This window comes from Coffea arabica, chromosome 11c, assembly GCF_036785885.1.
Source record: "Coffea arabica cultivar ET-39 chromosome 11c, Coffea Arabica ET-39 HiFi, whole genome shotgun sequence".
Taxonomy (NCBI): Eukaryota; Viridiplantae; Streptophyta; class Magnoliopsida; order Gentianales; family Rubiaceae; genus Coffea; species Coffea arabica.
Window position 1 is genome coordinate 37,724,650 of NC_092330.1, and position 24,555 is coordinate 37,749,204.

The window sequence follows — 24,555 nt, forward strand, 5'->3', positions numbered from 1 at the left end:
AGATACCAATTAATAGTTCATAGCAAGCAAAAAATTGATTTTGCATGGATAAGCTAGCTATCTTTGCGCTCTTTAGTTTTCATATTTTTGTTGCATCATTTGGGGTGGCAAAGGCTGCAACATCATCATCCTTTTGTAGCCAAACCCCCTATCCAGACCTGTGCAATTCTCTCTCAATTAACACAATGTCACCTCAAACTAAACTTGATCAAACTTCCTTCAATGTTCGTGATGCTGCCCTTAAGTTCACTCTCTCCCAGGCTCAATATGTCCAAAAGCTCCTCTCAACTATGGATTTGAGTTCTCTCAATCAGCTAGGCAAGTCTGCTTGGGCTGATTGTGTAGAACTCTATGAAGATAGCATTGATAACCTCAATCGTGCTATTACTTCTGCCAATCCTACCAAATTGGATGATGCTCAAACATGGTTAAGCGCTGCTATTGCAAATCATCAAACCTGCCAAAATGGCTTTCTTGATTTCCAATTGTCTTCGAATTTGCAATCCTTCCCATTTCTTGTGAACAGCACCTTCTCAAAGCACCTTAGCAATTCACTTGCCATCAACAAGGCTGCTTTATCAGCAGCTTCTGCACATTCCAGCACTCAACAAATCAAAGGCAGGCGATTGCTGAGTTCTAATGGCTTCCCAGAATGGCTTTCTGTTGGTGATCGTAAGCTTCTTCAATCATCCGGTGGACCAACAAAAGCTGATATCACTGTAGCCCAAGATGGTTCTGGCAACTACAAAACCATTGCTGAAGCTTTGGCTGCTGCTAAGGGGAAGGGTGGCAGAGTTGTTATATACGTTAAAAAAGGCATTTACAAAGAAAATGTCGTGGTAACCATGAAGAATATAATGTTCATAGGAGATGGAATCGATGCTACAGTTGTTACAGGCAACAAAAATGTTCAAGATGGCTCAACAACTTTTCGATCAGCAACATTCGGTGAGTTCATCATAAAGGTTTTCATCATTCAAGGTCCCACTGAAACTCAAAAATAGCAAATTTAAACATTCAATCAACAAAAAATCACTACATCAGTCATTGTTCCACGTAGACTTCTATTTGTCACATTCATTAACCTTTTCCTCTTTTCCATTAAGATGATTGACATAAAAATCAACATTTAAGTCACTATTTCTTCTCCTTTTTATTTCATTGGAGGATTCTTCTAATCCTCTTCCAGTTACAATTGAACGTTTGGAACTCAGCAATTTGCATATAGCATGAAAAGTAACTTGTCAAACATCCATGCACAATATTTTCGTCTCAACTCACGAGACAACCAACCCAAGTCATTACGCTCTGCTGTCAAAACCCAATATTAACAAATATTTTTGTAGTCAACTTGAGCATTAACTTAAGTTATCTTTTGTTGCAAATGTCAACAGCAGAGAACTTCTGCAATTGTTCTTCATTCAAAGAGATAATTGACATCTTATTATATTATATATACCCTACTCTACTTTTATCATAATTTTCGCACTAGCTTATCCTTCGAGGAAATAACTGACATCTCATTATGAAACAATAATATACTTAATGTATACACTTTCTCCTCAGCTATTACTGGAAGTGGATTCATTGCTCGAGATATGACATTTGAAAATACGGCTGGACCTCAAAAACACCAAGCAGTTGCTCTGCGCTCAGGGTCAGACTTTTCAGTTTTCTATAGATGCAGCTTCAAAGGCTATCAAGATACCCTCTATGTGTATGCCCAACGCCAATTCTATCGCGATTGCGATGTGTATGGAACCCAAGACTTCGTCTTTGGAGATGCAATAGTTGTCTTTCAAAACTGCAATTTTAACCTAAGAAGGCCACTAGGTAATCAAATGAACACTCTCACAGCCCAAGCAAGAACTGATCCTAATGAAAATACTGGAATAATTATCCATAACTCGCGAATCACTGCAGCTTCAGACTTGAAATCAGTTCAGGGTTCAATCAAGAGTTATCTTGGAAGGCCATGGCAAAAGTATTCAAGGACTGTAATCATGACAACTTCCATAGATAACGTGATTGATCCAGCAGGTTGGCTTCCATGGAGTGGCAACTTTGCTCTAAGTACACTTTACTATGCTGAGTATATGAACTCTGGACCTGGTGCAGCAACTGGCGGAAGGGTAAAATGGGGGGGATTTCATATTTTAACAAGTCCTGCAGAAGCTGGAAAATTTTCTGTCGGAAACTTCTTGGCCGGAAATTCATGGATTCCAGGAACTGGAGTGCCTTTCACATCAGGCCTGTAAAATAAACTAAAGTCACGTCTATTCCATTTTTTCATTACGCTATTACTGAAAGGTATTGTCATTGTCAATTCATCAAGAACAAGATTACTAGACTAGCATATCGATTTCATGCAATTGTCAATAGTATAAGTTTGCTCTGGTTAGCTTTGTAGATGGTGTGCCAAAAACTCCTTGTAACATAGAATGAAAATCAACAAATAAAATTGCAACTTTTACTTAATTTGTTTCATTATCATTGTGGATATATGATGTGCTGAATGGGACATAAACAAAGACTGTGCCCACAATAACAATAACCTATCTGGAGAGCAACCATAGCATTATAAAAGAAAGGCAACAGTTCAACCAGTAATCATCCAAATTTTTGTGAGTTGACTTTAAATCTTAAAAGCCAGCCATGAGAAAATTATTAATCTATCATTCGGGTCTTGCATTTGTCTATGCCAGTGAGCACTGGGCATCTTAAAAGAAAGTATTGACTTTTCTCAGTCTCCATTTTTTTTTTCTTCTTTTACGTAAAACTGTGATTTTCGTGAATAGCACACTGAATCTAATCCAAACTAACTTTAAAAATGCGCAGACTGACTCTAATCCAAAAGAACTCTATTTTATTGTAGAGTCTCCATTTTTTCTTGATTCTTTGTCTTGTGACTTCTTCTACTGGCCTGGCACCAAATATTTTACCATGTCATAAATAGACAATTTTCTGACAAGTGAATGATTGATTATTTATGTGCTTCTAAATAGTTTGATTTTATTTAAAATTTGTAATATAACTCGAAAGATTAAACTTTTATCCTGTGTATTTTGGACACATATGGCTCTGAATAAAGACGTTTGATTATTAACAAGATTAACGGGCCGGGTTTCCAGTGAAATATGCCTTAGCCTGTCTTGTTAAGAGTTCAAGAAATATTCACTGCATGCATGGAAGCTCAGGAACATTTCAAGATGTAATCCAGTCCCGTCAATATTTTGTATTTTTTTTAAAAACACTAGTTTTCTGTAATTTGGAAATTATAATTTGTGTGGCCCTGAATGAATTAGTTCAACTTAATTAGATGCAATTATTTTTTATCATAATTGTTCCAAATTAATGGGAAAAAAAAAAGCAAAAAATAACAAATCAAAAAGTAAAGACGAGACTCCTGGAAAGTGACTGGCGCATGCAGCTTCTCCTCAGCAAGTTTTCGATAAGGCATTAGTCAATAAACGTGTTATGTGGAGCGACACTGTAGCTAGGAGTACCAACTGGACTTGTTCTTATTAAGTTACGACCTGAAAGATTTGTCAAATAATTACACTTTTAATTGCCAAGGAAACAAAAGTTATTTTACGTCTTTTTAGTAACAAAATCAAGGCCAAGGAAACTCATTGGCTAAATAACTTTGACGTCAAGTAAAGGGTGAAAGGGAGAACCACATAATGGAGCCCATAAAAGTCACCACACGACGTATTTTTCCATATCGCAGTCTCATCGAACAAGCAGTCAAGGTGCAGCACATGCTAACAAACAATGACTGCAGTTGATTTATATTCAAGACAATATGGCACCAACGATTGCAACTGTTATTGTTTAAGAGATAATTTATGGGTTCCCTTCTTTTTTTTTTTTTCTGTTTTTTAGGTAGGAGCCGACCTCCAACTTACCGTTCCTGTCATCTTATCATCAAATCTAATCTTATCCTAAATGATTTCTAGGTTAGATTTGTCTTAAAATGGCAGTTCTTAAAATTGTATGTAGCAAATTATAAGGTGTATATAGTTTTTTATTCATAAGACTCGAATAAAAGTAATATCTGGTGTTTATATTATGAATGAAATTATATATAATTGTAAACATACTCCTTTTTTTTTTCTTTTGGTCAAAAGGATGATTGTGTTAATAATGCCCAAAATATATAATACATGGACAAAGGTCCAATGACTGAAGGACAAAGGTACTATGAGCTATACAAAAGTGCATACTAGCACTGAAGAACACAATTGATCAATTCTTCATCTTGACAAAGGCTTAAAGCGTAGATGCCAAGATATGTAGCAATATCATTCATCACTGTTACGTCTTTTTCTACATATACGCTGTATAATTTGTTGGATGTTCTTTAGAGATATATTGTTCATGCAACTCTTTCCTTTATTTAAATTTATACTAGGCTCTGATGAAACTACATATCTATACTTTTTGCATGCTGCTGTATTTGAGATCTCGTTTTGAAATAAATATTTTGATGAAATTATATATACAGTTAATTATTTTTTTCACATGCCGATTCACTTACACATGTGTCTAGCTTGTGAGTCTGTCTTGAAGGATATGATCTTAATTTATTGATAATATCACCCTTTATCTATTTGGGCTACGGGTGAACATATCATCCCTGCACCCTAATCCGCATTTAATAGCAGAATAATTCCTTCGAACTTAACCTTGTCTTCAAGATGACAAGCTTTAATAGCATTTCCATGTAATTAATAATCCAAAATATTAATTAGCACATAAATCATAGGTCTACAAATTATCAGGAAGTCATGGTTTCATATAAAAAATTATGAAAAAGAAACATTTATTTCTGTTTTTTTTTAAAAAAATGAACAGAAACAGAATGACAAGCCTCTATCTTCGAATGTAAGCCATACATTATTCTGACCTACTGGTCTATTACTTAAGGTGCTATCAAATAGTTAAGTGCATACTTTTTGTTAGTTAGGACATATTTAGCAAGTCACTTTCATATTTTGTCTAAACAAACTACGCCATCCATCGCAAATTAAGAGAAATAAAAGTTCATTTCACACATCCTCTGAAAACATAATATGGAGAAAACATAGACAAGAAAGAATAGTCAAATGGGAATTAATTCTCTTATTATTTCTCTAGTTTTTGTTGGACCATCAATTTCCTGGAATTTTCCAGCTTTTGCAGTTTCAGAATGTAAAAATCCAAATTGAAACGAGATAATGAGGTGAGTAATTGTGACAACTTTGAAAGCTGAGTGGATTATGACTTATATGTATCTATCCTAACAAAAACGAACGATTGTGGTGTAAGAGAATTTGCAAATTGTGTATTGGATTGGTCATTGCTGACAAGTGATTTCGATGGTCATCATGGAATATTGATTATAAGAGAATTGACAAAATATTCAGTCGTCCTCTTCCTTACACTTTCCCGTACTTCGCATGTCCTCACACCGTCATTTGGTGAACTCCTCCTCTTAATTTTTATCCTTCTATGGAAATGTAAAGGGAGAAAACATATAAGTTCAATTTACTCTTGAACCATCTAAGAATTAATCAGCAATGGTACTAAACCTTCAACAATCTAACTGCAAACTAATCTGTTCCTTCCAAACTTCCAACTGTGTGAGTGAACTCTCATCTATTTATATCTTAGTTCATTTGATCTTGCTATTACTTAATTATATCTTAGTTCATTTGATCTTGCTATTATCTTAACAAAGATGTAAAAGAATAGATTGGGATTTAGTTAATCAAACTTCTACATAATAGTTCCTTATCTTCTCTATAATAAGCTAGATTTTCCTCAAAAGTAAGACGTAAAAAAAGGTTTGCATGATGACTTAATACAGACATGCATAATGAATTATGCATGCAAAACTAAACATGTATATGCATAATTATGCATGGATGTATATGTGATAGATGAGGCTATGAATGATTTCTGGATTTCGAGGATAATGGGCAGGAAAATGAAGATGATATCATCCCTTTCTCAAATGACAGTCCAAAAAATTTCCACCATTCATTCTTGCTTGAGTCGCAATTGATTAGTACCTCATTGTCGTGTATTTCCTTAATCCTATTGGCTATGCGTTTAGCTTTTTCGCTAAAAGCGCAAACTTTATGCTTCCATGTCTTGATTAGATTGAGAAATTTGATAAGGAGAGGTGGTTAGAATTTGAAAGTGTGTTTCTCGTAGCTGGAAATTGACTAAAAATGTCATGTCCTTGTTTTCAGACGCAAATATGACTGTCTCTGTTAGCAAATGATTATATGGCTTCCATCATTTACCAAAAATAAATGGAATTAAATGAGTAAAAACACTAGTGGCTCTCGAGTAGTGAAGAACAGTAGGAAAAAGCTAAAGTGTTACGTCAATTAGAGTGTGTATACTTCAATTAGATAAATATGTCTAACTGCTTTTCTTTTCATGGAAAAGCACAATAATATGGTGATGGTGAGATTGTGTTTGCCTTATAGATTTATGTCATTCAAAAGACATCTTAGTGTTGTTATAGGAAGTAAAATCTTCTCCACAAGCGCTCTTTTAAGTTGCGCCAAATCTTCCTTCCATTTCTCCTTTTGAGCACACCGATCACGTAAAATTTCATTACGTAGAATTCGTGGGTTGTAGCTTAATTTTCATTAAAAGCAATTCAAAAGATTTGATAAAGTCCTTTTTTTTCTGATTAATTTCTTCCGCGTAAAAAATGGGTTGGACGAACCCAATTTGTAGAGTAGAATAAGGAATAAGAGCTTGTTTGGATTGTCATCTTCATCTTTTGTGGAGAAAATTTTGAGTTTTTAAAGAATAAGGAATAAGAGCTTTTGGATTGTCATTTTTTGGGGAGAATTTTCGAGTTCCCAAGTAATATTTCCACGTCACATTTTTCAACTACCAATTTATTTCATATATATCCAGGAACAGGACCAATAATGTAAATTTAAAAGGGATGAAATATATATATGTGCATATAAAGTTAATGAAATTTTTTGGAGAGTAAATAGCTTAAACTATATAGGAGGAGTTTTCTAAAATTTTCAAAATTTTAAGGTGAGAAGATAACCCCCTAGATTTTGTCTTTGACTATGCCACATCTCAAAAAGTACAATAGTAATTTTGTTTGTTTTCACAAATTCTTCTAAACTAATGCAATCTAAACAACCTCTAACGTAGTAATGGTTTGACTTGTCAAACCCAGTAACAGCAATTTTTCTCCGGTATTTGTTTCCACTCTAACGATGAAACCTAACTAGGTGGTCCTAACAAAAAGAAAAATCATCAACATGCTTCACTCAATTAGTACCAATAAAATTTAGCACTAGTATGGTAAAAATTAAGCTTTTTGGATCAAGCTACATCAAAGTTATTTTGATGGATCAAGCTCAGCTATCAAACAACCACACTCATTCGCCTAACTACCTCGCTTAATTAGTGGACCAAATTTCAATAATTGCCTTCGATTCATAGCGTAAGCTCAACGGTCTTACAAGTGTGGATCTAAAAAGATGAAAAGGCATGGATCCTTATCTATAGGACTAAAAGAGCAAGGAAAAGAAATGAAAAAGATGATAGTTACTCCATGTAGGGAAGAAGCGTATGAGATCAGAGTTGCATAAAATGGTGTTTGGCTTTTGCTCAATCGGGGATATATACCTATAAGAGGCATCAAAGTCAGATAAACACTGACTTAGCCTCTAAAGCATGGCTGGCCTAATTCCAGGTTAGGAGGACTGTCCTATGGGGCTCTCGTGCTCTTTGGGGTAGCTTTTCACAGTCATCGAGTCTCTCTTTTTCGTCTTAGTCTGAAAAGAAATGAATGGAAAAAGAAAGAGCCCCCCCCCCCCCCCCCCAAAAACCCTTCCTAAACAAAAAAAAAGGAAAAAGGTAGAAGCATCTTCTGAATTATTGGGTCCGTTCTGCTTTTTTACATTGGGTCAGCTGATGGACGAAATGTTTTGCAGCATTTATCTTTCTTTCTTTTTCTTTTTTTTTTCTGCCCTGTTAAGGTTTTGTTTTGTTGTAATTAACATCTTCGTTGAAGGGGTTGCAATGCGAAACTATTCTTGTGGATTGCATTAAGCAGTGATCCAAACGTCCACGTGACCACGTACGAGGACCACTTGAAATGGAGCAATGAGAACCGGATTTCGACCCTGTGAAAAGTAATGTATGGACGAGAGATTAGGGAATTGACCCTTTAATTTGTTCTCTAATTCGTACGACAAAAGTATGCACTTTAGTGTTTATCCATATATAAGATGCTGCTTCCATCGCTGATGTGGTGTGACCAACAAGTTATAAATTGGAGTTCAGCTGGCCCCGACATTGAGATAATTTGAGCGTTCAACAAGGAGTGAAGCAGAGCTTTCACTCCACCCAAGACAATGGACCCCTTCAGGATTGATGTCATGATACTATCTCAATAGTCACTTGGACTAATATTTGATCCAGAGCCAAAAGAACCGTACTGATCGGAAGCCAGAGCCGAAAGAACCATACTGATTGATGTCATAATACACTGTACTATCTCAATAGTTGGTTGGTTACCCGGGAATGTTAATCATCGGTTTCCTGTAAAATAATAAGACTTGATTATTCAGATCATCACCCTTTGCATTGCATTATTGTATGGAGATAGATAATGTCATACTTAATTATGAAAAAGAAGAATAAAGATTGGAATTTTTTGATGCATTTCAAAATATATGGGTTTGTTTCGAGGGTCCCAATTATCTTTTCTTTGATTCTGTGTGATCATGGATGAGTGTTTTATATTTTTCCTGAAATCTTGATTTTTTTTTGTTTTTTTTTGTTTTGGGCCCCAGCTCCATTTGTCTTCCGAACTATTTTCTTAAAAGAAAACTCTTCAAATCTTCGGATTTTATGATAGAAAAACAGTTCTTTCTTCCCCTACCGTTTTGGATGATTAAAAGAGTTTACCTTTTGTCCCTTCTTTTCCATTACCATACCGGGATTTTCTGAAACCATCTCCAGGCATGGCAGGGCATGGCATGACTAAAGAGTTGGGTTTACATTCCTCCAACACCTTACCTTATTCATAGAGCGTTTGGTGGAGGAACAAAAAGTGCAGGCGCTTGTACTTTCCGAACTTGATGACAAATGCCATGGTCTCCAGAAGGATTCTAATTCCAATGGAGAAGAATTCAAGGACATCGCTGTCATCATCAATATGGTCGCAAAGTTTGAAAACTTTGGCTTATACCAAACAGACATCATGCAATAATTCATTATGCATACCGATACCCTGCCTGAGTTACTTTTAAATCTGAAGGAATTTGACGACCGACATTAATTTTTCAAATGAGTAATATACCGACCTTAAAAAAAAAAAAAAAAAAAAGATAGCAGAAAGAATTCAAGTAGATTTGCTCGACTGTATATACAATTTTTAAAGTAAAATCAATGCGGAAGATAGGGTAAAAGAACAAATTATAAACTACAGCAAAAGAGACGCTATATTAAAGGCAATGAATGAGGTGCCAAAAGTTACCCGACCATCCAAAGTAAGTTTTACGTGCAAAACTGGAAACCCAAGTCCACAGATATTCTCATCAAAAAAATGCCCACCATATTAAGGCCGCAGAAATACAAAAATTACACAAGTCGATACATGCGAGTATCCATAGACTGGAGCACTACTGACTCATAACAGCAGTTATACCATTTATTTGTGCTGTAAGACGTACAATTTGTTAAACCGCGTAACAGTATGATCTTATGTGATGACTGTGGGGGCAGATCTGCCGGTGAATGCTTCCATCTTAGAGAGCTTAATAGCAACTTCCACCTGAGGCGATAAAAAACCAGTTTTAGAGACGAGGAGGCTGAAATAGATTCATGTTAGATAGGTATGAAAACATGCGCTGCAATATCTCACCAAAGGAGCAAGTGCTTCTTGAGAATCTCTCCCAGTTTTTGAAGAATCCTTCTCATATTGCTCGATATAAACACGAATAGTAGCACCCTCTGATCCAGTTCCAGAAAGACGGAAAACCTGATGCAAGAGGAAGGTGTGGTGAAGAGAGAGAGAGAGATACATCTACCATATGAAATAGTCAACACGGCTCATATCATGATTAATCGTTCCTTCTGTTTTCATTGTACTCTACTTGAAACATGATAAGAAATACTACCTCGTTGCAGTAATGCACTTAATTATTAGAAACAAATTTAGACATTTTTTAAGCTTCAAGGGCTAGGACTTTACCAATCGCGAACCATCTTCAAACAGATATCGGATACCCTGATGCTTAGAGATGGAACCATCCACTGGATCTTTATACTCAAACTCATCAGCACGATCAACATTTGAAACGTCTGAACATATCCCTTTTATTATTCTGCATTACATGAACAGGCAAGGTTTTCAGAAAAAAAAAACGCTACCTCAAACCAACACAAGCAATTGAATATCATCTGGTAGAAGTTCCCTCAACATTCAAGTTTCAAGCATTCATCCAAATCATTGGAACGCAAGGTATCAAACAAAATGATGCTAAAACACTCGTGCCACACAAATCATTTTGGCATGTCTCCCAAGTGATGAGCTAATTATATTGGAAACCATCAACTGACAATTCCCACATCTTTTCTCTTTTTTGTCAAACATTATATATGTATTTCACGCCTGTAAAAGGGTCAGGCTAATTGGTGATAATCTTTGATTCATGAACTTTATTCAAGTCGTTAAAATTAGCATCCAATGCTCATATCGAGTTTTGACAGTGTTCCTTTGATGAGAAATTCCTGCCGGGTGATGCAGCAGTAGAGATGAAGACAACTTTGTCCAACAATAACTAGAGTCACATTTGCCTTCCTCAAAGATAGGCAAGAGTTTCCTTAAAATGAGAACATATTCAGTGAAAGCTACAGAATCTTCACATGAAATGCCAGAGAGGACTTACCTTTCTCTTTTAACTTAACTGCAGAATATAAGCATACAAACAAACTTTTCGACACGAGCAAGGCAAGCAGAAGATACTAAGAGCATTATCTTCTGACAACATTACAGAGCCATCATTTGATTCCAACCACAGATAGCCCTAGCTAAACTCTGAAAAACAGTTGATATAGAATGATGACACATTTTCTCAACTGGAGAACATCTGCCCATCAACAGTCTTTTACTTGATTCAGAAGGCAGAGTTAAGAGAAATGTAGTTGGTTCACTTTATTGATACTATTGACTCACGCAAACAAGTACTTGATGCCCTTTAATGCTGAGAAGAAGTGGAGAAAACAAGGGTTACTTAGATTAAACGTGTTCAAATTCAGAGGTTATCAACCATGACAGTAGAAGATATCTAATGTCAGAAAGTTGTTACACAAGACTCTCAACCCATTTACATTAAGCCTAAGAAACTTGTCATATTCATTTTAGTGTTTCAAAAAGAAGCAGAACAAATCCTATTTAGACAGAGTAAAAGAAAGAAGCATACTCATTCACTTCACCGAGGGATGATTGCAGCTTGACCAAATGTGCCATCAAGTCCTTTGCACCACCTGCATCAACATTCTTGTAGAAAAAAAGCCACATTGTTTTAGACACAATATATTACCATTATATCGTTCAACTTACTTAGTCCGAATCAAAAATACCATATATGCAGGTTGCAAGAAATGAATAAGCATTTCTACATACTGCATGTACCTCGTAATCATATCGAGTGTAATAGTGGCGTCCATATACAGACCAATGCTGACGAACAATGTCTTCAACAGTCACAAGCTTCCCTCCACCTAAGTTATCTTTGTTTTTGTAGGCCAGTATGGATAGCCAAGCCAAAACAGCCCAGATTCCATCTTTCTCGCGTATATGATCCGAGCCTACCAGCGAACCAATTAAGTAGCTTATTGTTATTCAGCTCTTTAGTTGTTTTACAACTGATATAGCTCTTTTTGAACAGTTAAATCTTAAAGGATATGAAAAAGAGCTTACCAGTTCCAAAACTTTCTTCACCACAAACTGAACACATTCCAGCATCCATTAAGTTACCAAAGAATTTCCAGCCAGTAGGCACCTATATAAAAATAATAGTCAGAAGACTCATTGCATGGACAAGGAACTACACTCAATTCACAAAGATTCACTGCATAGGCAAGGAACCTCACTCAATTACCAACCTCCCACCTAGAGGTGGCAAAATGGGCGGGATGGGCGGGATTTGCTTGGGTTTGAGATGGAATCAAGTCATATGGGTTTGCGCCCAACCTTACCCATATGTTTTTTGGGACTAATTTGGGCGGGATCACTTTGGGATGGGTTTAGATTGATCCCGCCCAATACCCAAATCCATTTCCTACATATTTTTTTTCCTTTAATTCATTTTTTATTTTTTTATATAATTTTAATATTTTTGATTTATTAAATTTCTTTTAGTTTTATTAAATAAACATGCCAGTGCTTTATACTCAAAATTCCCACCAAAAATTGGATTAACAAATAAAGGAAAAGATAGATATACAGCCATATTCTAACATATATCAAGATGGCCAAGGTACTTAGGATGTTGAATATTTATCCTCATCATTGTCCAAGAATGACAGGTCTAAACTGACTGAAATGCTAGAAATTCTTGTGGATAATAACTAGGAAGACTACTAGATTATATTCGCTGGTATGACTATAAAAATTGTTAAAGATAATTTTTGAATCTAAGACTCCGTTTGGATTGACTATTTTTCCAAAAAATAAGTTTTTCAAATACAATGTTACAGTAATATACAATAACTCAAGAAACATCCCATCCATATTAGTATATCAAATATTTCAAAAAAAATTTATAGTAAAAATTTTTCATATACACTGTTACAATAAAATATTTCAAAAACACCCCCCCCAAAAACAGCTAATCCAAATGGAGCCCTTGCTATTTGAGCCCAATGGGTACCCAAGTATTTCCCACCCTTTCCCATTCATTAATGGGTATAGTTGGGATGTGTCCCAACTTAAACCCAATATCAAATTATAATACCCATCCCGCCCAAAGTTCTTTTGGGCATGGGTAGCCCATTGGGACTTGGGACAAATTGCCAGCTCTACTCCCACCCCAGTCCAACTCAAAAAATGGAAAACTTAAAAGAAGGGAATGTATTAAAGCACCTCAAAGAATTTCAGGTTGAGATGTTTAGCCACAACATCAAGAGCAGCAGATGTTGGCATACTCCTGCAAAGGAAAAGTTAAACACAATTAAAACCTTTTTTGATAAATTTACCGAAAGGTCACGCATGTCTGCATACATACATAGTGTGTGAAGTGAGAGCATGTATGCATGTGGATATACATCCAGCGATACCAAAAGGACATACATGTACCAGGAGAAAATTTTAATCATGAAAAAGCAGGATTGAAACACATTCAATGTACATGAAGATCAGACAATAGCAAGTCTGAGCAAAACCTGGCAACTCCTTTTAGACCACTGGAAAAGTAAGGGATGGCTTCAACAGCATTTGCAGCAATAATAGCAACCGAATCAGATGGAGTGACAAAAAACCTGACACCAAATGAATACAGTTTAATGTAATTTTGAGCAACATGACAGTTGTCACCAAAAATGAGTACGAAGCTACCTTTTCCCAAGGATCATGTTACGGTCAGCATCCCCATCAGCAGCAGCACCAAATTCTGGTGGCTCACTTTCATTGTTAGTCTTACCCAATCCCATGCGAGCAACTAACTCTTTTGCATAGGTAAGATTAGGATCTGGGTGCCCTCCACCAAAGTCCTCCTGCTCGGGTAGAAGTTATGAACAAGTCAGTCGAAGAATGTAATTCTGTTAAAAGAAGCGGGAAATATACAACAGTTTAACATTTTCATTTAAAGCAACAGTAGCAGGAAAATAAACTCAAGACCTTTGGTACGCAATTCAAAAGAGAGCTTTCTTCTGCACCAAGCTCTTCAACAAATATACGCTTTGCATAAACTCCAGCAACCCCATGAAGTGCATCATAACTGCAGAACATGACCAGCCGTTAAGCATCCAAACAATTGCGTAGAATAGGGAAACAGAGCATTTAGAATTTTACATATGAAAGAAGGGTATGACAAGCATACCAGAAAGTAAAGTTTGGAGATGATAGAAGCTTCCGAATAGACTCAAAATCAAATATGGACCTGTTATCAGATTAAAACAAGTTATAGACAACTTAAAAAAGGAATGAAAAATAAAGCTAAACTGGAAGAATCCCAAGCATAACAAAGCTGCTTTGAATATTCTCACAGAAGCAGCAAGGATGGCAGCATAAATTATTTATATAAGATCTCTGGTAAAGCAGTAATACATAAGGTAAATCTCCTATCTACTACAGATGTAGAGATGTTTGCAGCATACAAGCAAACCATTCACTCTTCGTACAACTAAAACAATTCGAAATGCTTCAAAAACATCCCACAAAAGTGGTGTGTTTAACTGCTTACAGGTATTATTGACTCAAGTACAACCCCAAACTTAAACAAGAATTAACATTTAACTTGTACATAAGATCATCAAAGATCTAAAAATAATATGGCATGCATGCATGATATGCTAATATAGAACTCAATGAAATCTCATATGCAAGCTGCAGAAATACCACTCATCTTCAGGACATAAAGGATGGGAATGCACTACACAAATGTCTTTGAAATTTTTAAAAAAAGAAAAAAAATAGTCATAAGCTTCTACTACTCTAAGAAGATAACATACTTCATCAGTTTCACATAATCAGTGGTTGAATCAAAAACATCAACGTCAAATTGCCCCTCTGGACCAGTAAAGCTTGAAACACCTACTGTACTGATGTCCACCTGACAGAATTTCAAATCATGTTGGAATATCAGATCAATGAAAAAGTAAATTGAGTCCAAGGAAAACAGACAAGATTTAAAAGCACTTCATACATCTGGCAATCCTTCTGCAATCAAATACTCCTTTATTGTTTTTGTATTCTCATAGATCTTATCAGTAACTGACTCTGGAGCAGGTCCACCATTTTCCATGTTGTATTTAATTCCAAAATCCTGCAGTCAAAATAGTCCACACAACAAGAGATGACTTAATCATCATTCAATTTGTTTCTGAAATTCCTTATTCCAGGATATATGTTATATGAGTTCTACAAAAATCATTCTCCAACTAGGCAACCATAATGGCGTGCCTTCACTAGTATTCAAATTACAATTCAACTATTACTGGCTAAAACAGAACCATCAAGAAAATTAGGTATTTGCAAAAATCAAAGAACTTCACTGCAAAATACAGAAGTAAGGTCTTCATTCCCAGGTCATATGCCTTCTTTTCCCTTGCAACGTGTTATCAGGTATCTACCATTCTCATCCAAGTAACTAATATACTTGTAAGTATTAAGTCTAATCCTGACATCTTTTGTGTTCCCATCCAATTCTCATCAACTAGATAAAGAGACACTAAGAAAACAAGAGCCAAATTCTATTTTTTCTTTACATGGACAAGAACAAGCCATAGACAACATTCACAATTCTACCTTGCTTTTAACACTTTGTTTCCTCCATCAAATTAATCAAAAATCTGTAGTCATTAGTTCCAAAAGAATTTTCTAAACAAGTTATTTCCCTTTCTCCAAAAATTAAATTTCTGTCTCCAACTCTTCGCAGGTGTCAATTGACAAACTCTGCACCTCTTCATCTCTCCAGCATTTTTGACTTGTATAACTGTACAGTGAGATTTATAAACATTGGCCTAATTTAAGTTTTCAAGTTTTCTACATCCCTAAGGTTTTTTTTAAGTGGGTGGATTCTATCCTAGTAAATTTGCCTATACAGAAAAGCCTTGCTCAACAATGACTAAAAGATTATTAAATATGGAAATGAGGCTCTTGAAAGAATTTCTTATCAACATGAACAGAAAGTTTAACACCTAAGATGACGAAAGCTAAAAAAATTTTCTCTCACGCACATCACCAAAACCATTAAAGAAAACCCTAAAGCAAAAAAGAATGAATGCATAAATAGACTCCTTAAGAATGAAATGCTCTTTTCAGCAAGGCATGTACAACATCAGTACATTAAGAAAATACAGCACAAACTAACCTCATGGGGTCCACCAGGGTTGTGACTTGCAGTCAAAATAAATCCTCCATTTGCCTTAGATCCCTATATTCAGTTGAGAGAGAGAGAGGAGTATCAGTGTCAACATTGAAATAACTTAAACATTTCTGGAACATTGGGGGAAAAAGTCATAGGAGAAATGCAAAGGAGATACTCACATCATGGCCAACTCTGTCACGTATAACAGCCGATACAGCAGGAGTAGACAACAATCCATTCTGACCAACCCAAATTCGTCTTACTCCATTTGCAGCTGCCATTTTAATAATGATCTGACACATATACAACAGAGTCATTTCCAAAAGCAAGCCATGCATGGTCCGCAGTTCTGCACTTTCTAGCCCAGCAAAAGCAAAAAAGCCCACACTGAGGAACAAAATGTTTGAACTTACATGCAAATGCAAGTTATATTCTGCATCTAAAATCATATATTATTAGTTGTTGCAGCATGAAACTCATAAGCCTAGTTATATTTTGCAACATTGACTTTTTAAGTTCTTTCAGAGAATCAATTAAAATACACCTTCAAAACAAGACTCATCTCCTCATGATAATAAAGTCACAGCAAAGGAAACAAGACATGTTTAACATCAAGAAGTAACATCAGAGTCTGAGATGTTAAAATCGTCTTCTATTGAATAGTTCATGGTGTGGCAGGTCCCATGTAACGAACTACATAGACCATTCAAACTAAAATAGAAAAGAGCAGGGCTCTGAGTGCGTACCATTCGTGAATTCAGTGGCTGGATAATTGAAAACTTAAAATTTGTAACCGCAACACTAGCCAGTGCTAATTAATTCATGAATCGAAAGAGTATCATCCTAAAATAAAGCACTTTAACATGCATAAAGCTGCACACTTTTCAAGAACTTTACCTGGATTGCATCCTTTGAATAGTATCGACCATCACCAGAAACAACCAGTGTAGCACCTGGAACATGGAGAGATGCAGGAAGAAGATGATAAATCAAAAACATATATCAGAGACACGGATGTACTTCATTAAGAAAGTTTACAGTCTCCTTCAACTTCAGTTACAGTTGAAACAATACAAATTAGATACAGTTCCGTCTAACACCAATTAAGAGCAAAGCATACAATCTTGTTTTGGAGTTAGTCAAGCTAACTTTCTGCTGCCAATTAAGAGCAAAGCATACAATCTTGTTTTGGAGTTAGTCAAGCTAACTTTCTGCTGCAATTATTATTACACCTCAGAAACTTCAGGTGGCATGCATTGTTGGACAAAAGGAAGAACATAATACTTTCTTCCAGCAATATCAATCTCCTGAAGCTTTCAAACATTCAACACAAGCACCTCTTGTATCCCTAAAATGTGCAATCGCTAAGCAAAAACAGACCAAAATCATGTTTCACCTGCTCTGAGATGATACGAATACTTGTATCATGAATGCTTTAACAGATGGTTTATCTGAACACTGTTCTGAAGTAAGCACTGATTGATACTAATATTGAGGAATGCTTTATCTAGATTATACCACTGTAAGGGTAGATTGCCACTGGATCTCTAAATCACCATTCCCACCAGAAAACTATCAAAAATCTGCGTTCCTTAAGCGTGTACCTATTGCTGCTACATTTCAGCCTTGTGCGTGAACAAGATTCTATTGAATTTGGTGGTGACATGCACAGAAGCATCTCATTTTGCCTTCACTCAACAAAGACAAGACACAATAAATGCAGAAATCATAAAAAGTTTCTTCCTTGCAATCAAATTCACAAAAAGTTAACCTTGGAGCCTTTGACATTTAAACTTTGAACATAAACCCAGCAATCTACAAAAGGTACCAATTGAACAAACTAAAAGTAAAAACCCAAATCACCTCTGACTTTATCAGCTCCAAGGGCATAGAATGTTGACTGCACAAAGTTGTGCAAGTAATGAGGCTGAGTAAAAACCTTCACCTGCAACAATCCAATCATGATCACGTTACATCAGAACAAGCCAAACGGAATAAAAGACATTGTGAAAGGCTTTATTTGTTCATATCCAAAACAAATCCAGGCTACTGCAGTCCGTGAGATCTGCATTACATAACATATTACACCACTCAACTAAGAAAATCAACTTTCTCTATAGCATATTCTGCAATTCATCCATTGATTAATAAAACTCACGAATCAACCAAACCGACCACTTAGTAGCCGAAAAGCAAAAGAAAAAGACAGAAACTCAGGTAATCTTCCAAATTTCAAATCGATGCAATGCAAATGCGATGCAGTAACAGATCATAATCAACACAAATGCATATGATTCACGGATCCAAAAAGAGAAAAAATAGAAGTTCAAATATGAACAAAACATGATCAAATTAAAAGAAATATCGATACTACTAAGACGCTAAGATCATCATCATCGATAAAAATGATACAATTTTTCAATAAATTTCATAAGAATTAAACTATCACGGTTAATGATTGGATTCGTTTCCATTTCTTTGGCCGAAGAAAGAAGGAAGAAAAGAAAATTATTAAGCAAACCTTCTTGCGGAGGCCGGAGGTGCCAGGCTTCTGGCCGTCGAACGGCGTAGTTTCAACGCGAGCTACCTGGAAAACCACCATTGTTGTCGTCCTGGTTTGTTTGTTGTTGCTGAATTAGGTTCAAAACTGCAAAATGAATCAGAGGTTTCCAATCAGCATATCCCTACTGATTTATACGCATGAGAGTATATATATAAGGATTCCGTTGGAAGTGAGTGTGTGAGAGGGAGAAAGCACGTGGCACCTGAGCTAGAAGAGATGAGGGAGTGACGGGTGTGAGAGAGATTCCAGAGGGAAAAGGAAAAGGAGGGAGAGCAGTAATATGTACGCAAAGAAAAAGGAACGGAATGAGGTGCAGCTAAGAGGATGGGGAAGAAAACTAGGGAAGTGACTCGGATTATTCTGCGTGCGATTTTGTGGCCTTAGTATATGCCACAATTTAATCCTCTTCTTCAGTTTGTATTAGAATAGATCCCAATTTCTTTTGCAGTATTTTTAGGCCATGTTAGGCTCACATGTAGATGGTTTTTGTCTGGCCTGCCCACAATGTCAAGTTATCAAACTCTTGTGGATTTAGACTGTTAATGAATTTGAGCTAGAACAATTGACAAAGCTTTTGGATTGTAACTTTTTGTGCAAAAAATATATTGTAACAATGTTGGATCTACGCGAGGTGAAAAGATAATTATAAAATATGTCGAGGAAGTATTTTAAATTTTTTATGATGGCAGGTCCATAATAGGTGTTTTCAAAATTACCATAATAGCCCTAACGTATTAATATTTTTTTCATGTAATTAGACAGTCCACTCGTAATCTCTGGTTCATATGAATGTATCACATAATTAAACATTTAATGGAAACAAAATACAATTCACTTGTGGAATAACTAATTATGTACTAAACACAATTATAACATATTAAAAATTAAATTTAGGTTTGCTTGAAGGATCTAGAGATGAATAGAAGAAAATGTAAATTGGGTTTAAAAAGGATTGGGTTGGTATCGGTAATCCAATTTTTGAGGGATAGGATGTTTTATTGATGTTGTTATTGAAATTATTTGAGTTCAACAATACAATTTTCTTTAATTTCGACTGAGGTTTTAGAATTTAGTTATTGATGATAGTAATGGTCATGGTGATAATGGTACTAATTTGAAATGAAGTAATATGAAAGGTTTAAAATAATAGATATGAGAGTTCAAAATGAATTTGAGATTTTGTGCATGTTCCATAATTTTTAAACAATTTTATAAGAAAGTAAAATGAACTTCATAATTTCATGAGAGCATTTTGGGTTATTCATTCAAAAGTTTGACCATTAAATAGTTTTTGTTACGAAAACGGTAAATTTAGGAGAGATATATGTAATTTTTCAAACCTCAAAAAGAACTAAGGGAAATTGTTAAAAAAATCTCAAGTAAGGTTTTTGAATTTATCCCTTATTTTTGAAATGAAAATATAACTTATTTACTCATCTAGACAGTTGATACTACAAAAGTTCTGTCTAGGAAAATATATCTGGTTTACACTAAAAAGTTCTCGTAGCATGTTCTTGAATTACGTGCATTGATTGTCCAATTTGATCCACGGACTGCATAAAAACATGCCTGTAATGCACTAAAACAAATTATGAGCTATCCAATCAAAACATGCAACGCAGTGTTTAAAGCTTCAAGCGTTGCGTCATGGCAGTTTACGAGAAATTGACAATAGAACACGGACATGTCATCGAGATTCGAGAAGATCCAAAACGCAAACAGCCTAAAGTACCCAATCAGATACCAACCTGTACTAGAGCGAACTCAAAGACCAATCCAATAACACCTTGTCTATTATTTGGGCGCAGGTAAAAGGATCAAATCCTTTTATCTGCATTTTAATTTAGGATTTCCCCAAAAAAATTCGTCCCGTGCATCCAGCTGGATCGATGGTGATTCAATTCCCTGAATTCCTCCCTTGATCCCCTTCTTCCCCTAGTATAGAGTAAAAGTAGTTGTAGATTAAAATCTATCATATCCGACCAAAAAAAAAAAAACACATTGTCATAGCAGCGAAACGTTTTTGGAGTCCAAATGCAACCCTCCCCTAATATAGAGTAAGAGTAAGTCTAGATTAAAATCTATTGTGTTTGGCAAAAAAAAAAAATAATAATAATAACACTTTGTCACAACTGCAAAACGATTTGGAGTCCAAATGCAAAATGCTACCTTTTGTTTTGTTAACTTATTTGGAAGCATTTAACTCTTAAGGGTTTATTTAACCGGTGTCGGCGTGTATTCGTTAACACATTTAAATCACATTTAATCTATTACGTGAATATATATATTAATAATTATTATCATACTCTATATTTATCAACTTTTCCAATTTAGCATTCTTTTTTTTTCAAAATATTTATCTAAATCACACTTATCCAACTATATGAATACACATACTAATAATTGTGGGTTTGTCTAACGGGTGCTCATTCATTTATAAAAAGGAAAATAAATAAATATAAGGGAAGGTATATAATATTAAATAGGAAAAGTATATTAATGAAATGAAGGGTAATAATTATTAATATATTATATGAATATTAGATGTGTTAACATGTACCTAATAGGCATTCGTTAGAAACATTCAATAATTATTACCCATTTTGTATTAATCAACTTATCCAATTTCACTTTTTTTTTTTCCAAAATATTTATTTGCTTACCCTTTTACATGAATACACGCATTAGACAGACCTTGTTAAAAAAGATCTTACAATCAGTGAAAAAATACTCACTCTTGAAAAATCTTCATTAGAAAAATGGTGCAATCAATCTAGCTCCCTTTTTTGACCTGTTATTAGTGCAGATTTCGTTGTTTAATGAAATTGTGGTGTGTTTAATCTGGCTCCATCTAATAAACACGTAATTAGCTTGCCGAATTTATTATTGTAAACTGTCCTTCCCCATATGTCTTCATAGTAGTAGTAGAATGAAAACGCTTTGTTGATAAAACTGATGACTTGAAACCAGCAAACGAGTCCAAAAAATCCTAAGTGCAAACCATAGCGAACAAACAAAATGTTATGAAAACAACTTCAATCGGCGAGAAAACGGACAATGGACTCATGGACCATGTTTAATAGTAATGAGTTAGAGGTTAAATCAGATTACTACAACTAAGTGCATTTAAAGTTTAGCAGTAATAAATATATCCTAGGCCTCGTTTTCAAAGACCAATGATTAGGGGCTACTCCGGACTGTTGTTTCTGATTGGACTAAGGTTCTCTTTCATTCATGTGAAATGAAACAAAACCGAAAGCAACAAAATATTAGTCAGCTATGAGAATTTTGTTAGCAAAACAATATGCAACATACAAGATTATTTGCTGATATAGATATATATATATATATATATATATATATATGAAGAATTTTAAGGTTTTTAACTTTGTAAATTAGAACATTAAAAAAGCTAGCTTCCAAACTCTATTGTCTGGAAAGTGAATTATTTGCTCAAACTTATTTGTTTAAGTCATCAACGCATTTCTCAATTACCTTTTTTATTTTACAGATATTTACATCAAAAAAAGTGCTACAGTATTTGACCATATTAACATAATGACGTTGAAATCTAATCTCCACGTAAATATTAAAGCTGATTGGAGTAGGATTTGTAAGTAATTCATTTATTGGTAGTAGGAAGATTAAAACTGATAAAAACAAGTTCTTGGATCGGTCTATTCTATTTTTTCTAAATCTATCTCTTTTTTCCATCGATAGAAAAAGAAACACACACAATTAGATTAGAAACACTCAGGAGTTATCGTCAAATTGGGTCCAAAGACCGATCTAAGTTCTGAATCCATCTCAATATGGCTTGTTTTGACAAAATAGTCTGCTAAAAAGCCAGTTAGCAACTGATGAGTCATTCATCAATCCAACTTTGAATATTTGTCCGCAACCAACCATTAGGACATGAAGCCAACCAAAAATGAGGAAAGTGACAGCGATGTACTTTCGCCTCCTTGGTTTAGTTCCCATTCGTGTTTGCCAATGGATTCACGATACTTAGGATTGAAGTTTTGTTACAGTTGTACACTTGTTGTTTTTACTATTCACGATAATGTGTAGTTTTATTTGATTTGTGTTTGCGTATCTTAATTCAATGTTATGCAGGTGAATGTACATTGAATCTTGAAAAAGCAAAAAAAAAAACTACTCCCTCCGTCCCACTTTGATAGTCTTGTTTTCCTTTTTTGTCTGTCCCAAATTGTAGTCCACTTTTCTATTAAGAAATGTAGTAATCTTTCAAATTGTCTAAAATACCCTTATTAAATATCTTGTTATTAATACATTGTTATTAAATACTAACCCACTACATTGAATACATTGAGCTATTCCAATACTAACCCATTAGCTGTAACTGATATTAATTGGCACTCTTCGTGATTAGTATAAGGGTATTTTAGGGAATTATTACTCTAAATTTATGTTTCCAATCAAATTAATTACACTTTCTTAATCTGTGTGAAAAAAAAACAAGACTAACAAAACGGGACGGAGGGAGTATACTAATTGTGTTCAATTATGCCAAAAAATAAAGCCCATTAATCCCAAATTTGCTTCAGCAAAACCCGTGTTTGGCATCCATATGGCTTCTCAAACACAAGCCTACTTGCAGCAATGAGTAGTGTTTCTATACGAAAATAGTAATAATCAAAAAAACCACCAATGAAACTAATGACATGACTAAAATATGAATTGTGGCCTATATTATTGTAACTTTTGCAATTAATAGTTTTCATGATATTAGATAGGTTGAACTTTGAAGCATGTATTATTCTTTAACCAACCCAGAAAGGAAAAAATTCAAACTGCCATACATCACATAGTTATGATATATGTTTTTCAATCACCTTTTTGTCTCACATATATTACAGTATATTTTTCTTTAAAAACTTCAAAAACTTGCAAGCTTTAAAGCAAAATAATAAGTTGGGTTTAAAGCAAAATATATATTTTTGTTTGTATGGATATACTAAGTTGGGTTTTTACAGAGAAAAGCAAAATAATATACAACTATATGAGTTTGGCATGATCGTTTGATAAAGAGTTTTTATAGAAAAATATACTATAACGATTTGATGTATGTGATATAAAAAAAAAATTGAGAAATGTAATTTACAACAAACGTAAAAATTTTTCTGCGAAAACTAACAATCCAAACGACTTGTATTGATTGAGAAATATATTCACAACAAACATAACAATTTTTCGGTGAAAACTAACAATCCAAACAACTTGTCAAAAAAGGAATAAAATAAACCTTTACTGTTAAATATCCATCCAATCAATTACTGTCAATTGAAAATATGATCTCACTTCAGACAAACCTTCTGAGACGAAGACATAAAGCAAGAAAATACTCTACATTCTACCATAAAATAGCAGCAGCCAAAATTAAACACCTCCATTGTTTGTTTTTTGTACCCATCCAATTAAATTAGCGCCCAGGTTTGGTTCCCATCCTCAAAAGGAAAAAGAAATACTCCTAGCAGCGTACTAAAATTCAAACCCGAGGACTTGTTTGTCCCATAAAATTCAAACAATTTAACCAAAATTCAAATGCTTTGCTCTCCCGCTTCAACCAAAATTCAGACCGCCAACAAAACCCCCCCCCTCCCCCCTCTTTTCATTTTCCAGCCTGGTTTTTTTCTCCTTTTGAATAAACACAAGGCACCAACCCCATTTCAGATCTAACCACTCACGTAATGATGACAAATCCAATTAAAGAAACAAATAAAGAGCCAAGTTCACCCATGTCCTCAAAACCTTCCTCTTTTAAATTTCTACTAGTACAATTATCAATCAATGCAGAAGTAAAAAAAAAAAAATTCCCAGAATGTCACTTTTTTACAAGGAATAAAAAACACAAAAGAAAAGAAAAAGAAAAAGAAAAAGTAGGAAAAACAGAATTAA

General features: G+C 34.8%; 2 protein-coding genes across 2 annotated transcripts; one reads left to right on the top strand and one right to left on the bottom strand.

Moving 5' to 3' along the window:
• On the top strand, positions 1-2,478 carry LOC113715640 (pectinesterase). The gene is made up of 2 exons (XM_027239907.2): positions 1-948; positions 1,567-2,478. The coding sequence occupies exons 1-2, from the start codon at positions 45-47 to the stop codon at positions 2,256-2,258; spliced, it is 1,596 nt and encodes a 531-aa protein (XP_027095708.1). The 5' UTR covers positions 1-44; the 3' UTR covers positions 2,259-2,478.
• A 6,986-nt stretch (positions 2,479-9,464) lies between these two features.
• LOC113715879 (phosphoglucomutase, cytoplasmic-like) lies at positions 9,465-18,978 on the bottom strand. The gene is made up of 19 exons (XM_072070519.1): positions 18,839-18,978; positions 18,595-18,720; positions 17,937-18,018; positions 16,971-17,026; positions 16,253-16,366; positions 16,077-16,139; positions 14,910-15,029; positions 14,716-14,816; positions 14,085-14,144; positions 13,883-13,982; positions 13,601-13,758; positions 13,429-13,524; positions 13,130-13,193; positions 11,966-12,047; positions 11,678-11,853; positions 11,466-11,542; positions 10,235-10,367; positions 9,905-10,021; positions 9,465-9,814 (listed from the first exon to the last, which is right to left on the bottom strand). The coding sequence occupies exons 2-19, from the start codon at positions 18,673-18,675 to the stop codon at positions 9,743-9,745; spliced, it is 1,752 nt and encodes a 583-aa protein (XP_071926620.1). The 5' UTR covers positions 18,676-18,720; positions 18,839-18,978; the 3' UTR covers positions 9,465-9,742.
• Positions 18,979-24,555: the final 5,577 nt, after the last annotated feature.